Below are 6,552 nucleotides of genomic sequence, written 5' to 3' on the forward strand. Positions count from 1 at the left end.
TCAATGTGAAGCTTAACTTATGTGCAAACGGAAGCTACAGGAAAATCTTGCGTGATTTAAGTTTTAGTTCCCACAAAATTTGGAAGGAAAATAAAAAAATATCACAGAATTTGTTCCATGGCTAAAGCTTCTGAATTTATTAATTGCTCGATGGTCTTAATACTCGTATACTAGAAAAGATCAGTTGGAGATATTCTCAAACATCATATTAAAGAAGGAGTCTGCCACCAATCTCAATGTGTCATTAAAAGTGTCCAATTGTCAAACTGCCAACACAGAAGTGTGATATGCATCACATGCATGATCAGCACTTGCTCATGCAAACTATGCAATGTGAGAAAGTGTATGGTACTATCGGGGAAAAATGAAATGCGAACAGAGGAGCGCGTGGCTCGCGGTACAGGCTGCGCCGCCTGGAAGTGAACCTAGGGGCGAGGGTGCGTGGCCTACTTCGATGTGTTCACGCCCCCAGCTTCGCCAGTGCGCCTCTCAGTGCGCTGAAAGCTGTCACCGCTATCTTCGCCTGCTCGGCGAGTGCGGCGAGCTTCTTTGCACCGCACGCGCTGAGCCAGCAAAGATAGCGGTGATAGCTTTCAGCGCACTAAGAGGCGCACTGCCGAAGCTTGGGTAGCGCAGAGGGAGGGGCGTGAACACATCGCAGTAGGCCACGCACTCTCGCGCCTAGGCTCACTTCCAGGCGGCGCAGCCTGTACCGCGAGCCACGCGCTCCTCTGTTCGCATTTCATTTTTCCCCGATAGTACAAACATAAACAACAAGGAGCTTAGCTTGTTCAATCCGGATACTTGGTCCTTGCATCCCGCTCTGGCTCGTCGGTCATTTGCCTTGCATACGAGGTGGTTACGAGTTGTCATACTTGGTATGCCGTAGTACCCTTACACATTCGCCCAAGGCATGGCGAGTGGCATCAGCTGCATACAAACAGCATGTGATTAAGCTGCAAGTAAATAAAAGTTGTTATAAAATGAGAAACAAAAAACTGAAAGGAAAATTATATTAATAACTATTTATTGAGCTATTATGCGACCACAAAAAAATAATGAGGTATGTCCTCCACACACATATCAAAATACAATACTTGAGGCATTCTATCAAATATCACAGCATATATAGGCCTAGATGCTAGTAAAAATCAAGAAACAATTGGGGGGTTTGAGTCAATAAAAGCCAAATTAAATGAATAATCATTTATTGAACTATTATGTGAGCAAAACAAAATAACCAGCTATGTCCTCCATACAAATAACCAAATATATTTTCTTTAAATATCACAGCATAGGCGATGCTAGTAAAAATAAGAAAAACAAAAAACAAAAATCAATACAGATTACCTCAGTACATGAGAATGGTTCTTGATAAAAATGACTAGAACAGAAGAACAATCTAGATGCCTTCCGTTTCGAGTGTATACTTTTTGTTCCATTGCACATGCGACTTTCATTCAGGACCCTAAAGTTGCATAAAAATCAAGCTACACTTCTTTTAGTTTAGGGCTTAAAACATTAAAACAAGCTACCATATTTTCCAGACTATAGTACACAATCCGTTGTATAATGCGCAAGGGTAAATTTCGGCTAAAAAGAAAAAAGTATTTTCTTAGATAGTCCGCACTCGGTGTATAGTCCTCGGGGAAAACTTCAGGCTGGAGAACTCCACAAAAAAGATATCTGCGGATGAATATCAGGGGGTTTCCTGTGATCCGCTCGTCAGCCAATCGCAGAGCTCCTCAAGATTAAGCTTGACCTGAGTTGGTTGCTTGCAGGCTCCCAAGCAAACATGTCAGATGCGAGGTATCGAAAGCCTGGGAAACAGACTGACGGTAAGAGGTTGTCTTGATTACTTTATCCCAGCGTAAAATATCCAAAACACAGCAATCTGGCCTAACCAGTTTTGTAATAATGAACAATCTCGAAACAAAAATTGTAGAGTCCACACCTGTAGATAGCTGTACAGTTCACACTGAAAGAATAAAAACACAGAAAATACACGAGGGACAGACACACACAGTTCTTTCAACGAGCAACTACATTTAAATGATGCCCATTACACTATGATGAACCACCTAGGATATGAAGAAAATTAAGTGAAGACGAAAATACTAGAAGGTACTAGAAAAAGATAAAGAAAAAGGTAAAGATGGCGGAAATTTAACTTCCTGAAAAGGAAGAAGAAGAAGAGAAACGGGAGATGTTTTCTATGACAATTCCGGCGCTAGGAAATCCATCTCTGCTGTCGATAACGATAGTGAGGGCTCAGAAACATTGTCTGTGGCAGTTTTGATCTTAAAGGCTTCGATGATCTCTCGCCCATACTTGTCGTTGTGTGAGCCTAGCACAGTAGTGTTTGCATAGCTAGGAGAGCAATCTTGGCAGGTGCGGGCGTGGACAACAATCGGATGGTAGGAGTCGGATGACGCCTTGTTGGTTTCAAGAAAGTGTTCTCTAAGGCGAACGTTCAGGCATCGTCCCGTCTGGCCAATGTATTGACTGCCACAACTGAGCGGAATAGAATAAATTGGCTTCTCTCGGCATTTGACGTATTTGTTGACGTGTTTGATGGTGCATTCTGGTGGACGACCGTCGTTATTTACCCTTTGGCACATTTGTTTTAGCTTCATCCGACATGTGAATACTACCTTAGTATCGAAGCGGGCAGCGAGACTCCTCAGGCGGTGGGAAGTATTATGCACATATGGAACACAGGCCGGGCGTGTGTGGCTGCGTCCATTGTTGTTAGATGATCGGTGGTTGGGCCCTGTAATGAGACGCTGAAGGGTAGTACGGAGGAGGTCTGCTGGATACCCGGCTCGGAGAAGCCGGTCATGCTGGCGTTGGACGCTTGTTGATGAGAGATGGGGACAGGATTTTGAACGGGAAGAGGCAAACAGGGTTCGAATAATTTCAAGCTTTACCAATTTAGAGTAGTTGCTGCAGAAAGGGAGGACCGGTTTTTTGGAACGTTGCTGGAAACTCCAGCATATGCCTTGGCGATGAAGATGAAGCCTTAAATCCAGATACTGGAGTCCCTCTTCTGTTGGTTCTTCACTCGTAAACCTAAGACCCGACGAGCAGGAATCGAATGCTTCACAAATGGCCCGTGAGGAGATTGAGGTCGGATGAATAACAAGATAGTCGTCTACGTATCGAAACACTCGGCATTCGGGGGCGAAAACATCCAGTCGGGACTTAATTGATCGGTCTACGTACATGAGAAACACTTCACTGAGTATTGGGGCTAGGCAGGAGCCTATACAAACACCCTTCTTTTGTCTTAATATGTTGCCGTTGTATTCAACGAGAGTTGACTGAAGGTATAAGGCAATGAGATCTATGAAATCCTTAGCTGTGATCCCTGAGGTATTTTGAAACTTACAGAGACCATGTTCGTGGATCGCATCAGACACGGAATTCAAGAGAATCTGGGGGTCTAGGCTGTAGTAAAGCTCTTCTATGTCTAAAGAAAACATGGAGGGTGGCTGGCTGGTGGAGTGTAGGGAGGTAAGGTGCGAGATAAGATCTGTGGAGTTTGAAATCCTAAAGGGCTGGAGGAGCGTCACCGTGGAGAGATGTTTTTGTAGGAATAAGGCCAAGGGTTTCTGCCAGCAACCTCTTTCAGATACAATGCTTCTGAGCGGTACTCCTTCCTTATGTGTCTTGGCTGTGAAAAATACGGAAAAATACTGTTTTGCAGGTGAACTGAGCGTTTTCTTGAGAGCGGGCAGATTCATCAAAGTGCACAGTCTTTTTGCCTCTGCGCGTAGAGATCCTGATGGCCTCTTCTTTAGTTTATCAAAGTTCTTTTCCAGTGCATTCGTGACCTTCTCTCCATAGGTTCCTTGATCCATGACCACGAAAACACCGGTCTTGTCTGATTCGAGCAATTTGAGTTTCCCCTGTCGCAGCTCTTCAAGTGCTTTCCGAATCGGGAACTTGCCTGCTTTCGGAGGGGGGTGGTAGCGGACAGAGCGAACTGCCGCGTTCAGAAACTCCGACCTCCCCTGTTCTGGAATATGCGAGGCAACTTTATGTACCGAAGTTAATTGGTCAACTCTTGAGGTGGGAAGATTTGGAGAAAACTTGGGACCATATGAAAGCACTTCCAAGGTACCAGGGGAAAGTTGTTGGTCACAAAGGATGACCGGAGGGTCAAACACTGCTTTGCTAGGTTTGCGGCATGATGCATTCATCGATGTAACGATGGTGTTCCGTGCAGATTCCAGCATTCTGGTAGCTGAGGTTTGAAGAAAGATGAACGAAGGATGAGACCCATACCCAGAACCAAAGAAGTGAGTCATGAGACCAGGGAGCAGATTTTCCATTAGCCTAATGCACCATCAAACATGTCAACAAATACGTCAAATGCCGAGAGAAGCCAATTTATTCTATTCCGCTCAGTTGTGGCAGTCAATACATTGGCCAGACGGGACGATGCCTGAACGTTCGCCTTAGAGAACATTTTCTTGAAACCAACAAGGCGTCATCCGACTCCTACCATCCGATTGTTGTCCACGCCCGCACCTGCCAAGATTGCTCTCCTAGCTATGCAAACACTACTGTGCTAGGCTTACACAACGACAAGTATGGGCGAGAGATCATCGAAGCCTTTAAGATCAAAACTGCCACAGACAATGTTTCTGAGCCCTCACTATCGTTATCGACAGCAGAGATGAATTTCCTAGCGCCGGAATTGTCATAGAAAACATCTCCCGTTTCTCTTCTTCTTCTTCCTTTTCAGGAAGTTAAATTTCCGCCATCTTTACCTTTTTCTTTATCTTTTTCTAGTACCTTCTAGTATTTTCGTCTTCACTTAATTTTCTTCATATCCTAGGTGGTTCATCATAGTGTAATGGGCATCATTTAAATGTAGTTGCTCGTTGAAAGAACTGTGTGTATCTGTCCCTCGTGTATTTTCTGTGTGTTTTTATTCTTTCAGTGTGAACTGTACTCTATCCAACGCGCTCTGCTAGGTGTACCTGTAGATAGACTGTACGGTGTAAAATATCAACCTTTAGACATGTATAGATTGTGCACTATAGTCTGGAAAGTATGGTACATTTATTTTAGTTTAGAGTTAGAAAGTTAAAAGTTAAATGGGTGTTGGTACTGAAATTTGACTTCACAAAACAAGGCACCAGAAGCACACAGTGGGATGCTACAGACCCCAAAACACCACTCATGCAGCAGTATCTCAACTGGATGGGCATATTTTTGAAAAAGAGAAAGGGAGAATACAGATGTCGCAAGCTTTGTTCAATCATGCTCATATTTTCCAAAAAGTACTGCCATCCATACAAGATACCGTCATATGAGTTATGTTCTAAGGTTTGCAGCATCCCACCTAGTGCTCCTGCCTGGTTTCGTGCCATCCAAATCTCGGTTCAGCATCCCTTTGGTACTAGAACGGTTGTTTGTCGGCCTCATTGATTTTACGCTCTTGCAACCTTGTTCAGAAATTTCATCACAACTGGCGTCGGAGTAGTGCTGCTGAGGCCGACAAACAACCGTTCTAGAAGAGCAACTGTGTTTGCCGCCTTTTTTGAGTACTTATATTAAAAAGCCAGTAAGCCACCATGATGGCAGTGATGTCGTCCTCTGCATTCTTCACGGACAAAAACCGCTGCTTATCGACAGCGAGGTACAAAAAGTCAGCCTTCTCGGCGTCATTGCCAGAGTACACGACGCACGGCATTGCCGGGATGTCTTGCTCCTGTGTTAGCAAACAAAATCAATGCAATGTAAGGCAGGAACCATGCGTGATAGTGTCCTCTAAATCATCACAGTTAATATATTACTATCTACCAGCGAGCTAGTCCACTGTTATTTGCTATAGTCACTTGATCTATGTTAAATATGTAATACCCCCACCCCCTGCAGGCCTGATTACACGTGTACAGAATGCAACTTAGACAAGTGGCAGTAAATCATGCTTTCCCAGCACTGAAAAATATGCAAGATCATCAGTGCAACAAGGACACCTGCATTATCTCTGCGATTAGTAAAATTTCGGCAATGCTAGCCAGAAGTCTGGTTCCACATAGAGACGTAAACGTCGCTTTGGCTTGCTCATTGCAAAAAAGCCAGAATCAGTCAACAGGAGCCCACATTCTCCTTGTGAGATCTCCTGATCTGCAATTACTTCACCTCCCATGTACATTTTGGCCAAAATATTTTGCTTTAGATGGTTAGAAATCTTGTGGAAACTACTTTTGGCCATGATATTTCCAACCATCAGTGTGTCAGGAAAGACAGCCACTGGATCTTTTGTACCTTTCTAGAAGAGTGTGCCGTGCAGTGATTAGAAAGCTTGTTTGTCGAAATTGTAGTCAAACATGTGAAGCAGTGCCATCAGCATCGTATTGGCCCCCCCGAGACCATGCGACTTCTAAACATCACCTCCAACTGCATAACTTTGCTAAACTATGATCTAGATGAAGGCTAAACTAGGTACAAGCATGGAACATGGCTCTATCTGTTGTGCAAGAAAGGTGCTAGTTTGTAATGTACTGCATGCTTGGCTGCCATTAAAAAAAAAAG

The 6,552-nt window shown here is 44.0% G+C and overlaps 1 protein-coding gene across 1 annotated transcript; it reads right to left on the reverse strand.

Moving 5' to 3' along the window:
* Positions 1-2,126: 2,126 nt before the first annotated feature.
* Positions 2,127-4,348, reverse strand: LOC120843935. The gene has a single exon (XM_040215626.1). The coding sequence runs from the start codon at positions 4,335-4,337 to the stop codon at positions 2,214-2,216; it is 2,124 nt and encodes a 707-aa protein (XP_040071560.1). The 5' UTR covers positions 4,338-4,348; the 3' UTR covers positions 2,127-2,213.
* Positions 4,349-6,552: the final 2,204 nt, after the last annotated feature.

Source organism: Ixodes scapularis, unplaced genomic scaffold (assembly GCF_016920785.2).
Source record: "Ixodes scapularis isolate PalLabHiFi unplaced genomic scaffold, ASM1692078v2 PGA_scaffold1__304_contigs__length_218370807, whole genome shotgun sequence".
NCBI lineage: Eukaryota > Metazoa > Arthropoda > Arachnida > Ixodida > Ixodidae > Ixodes > Ixodes scapularis.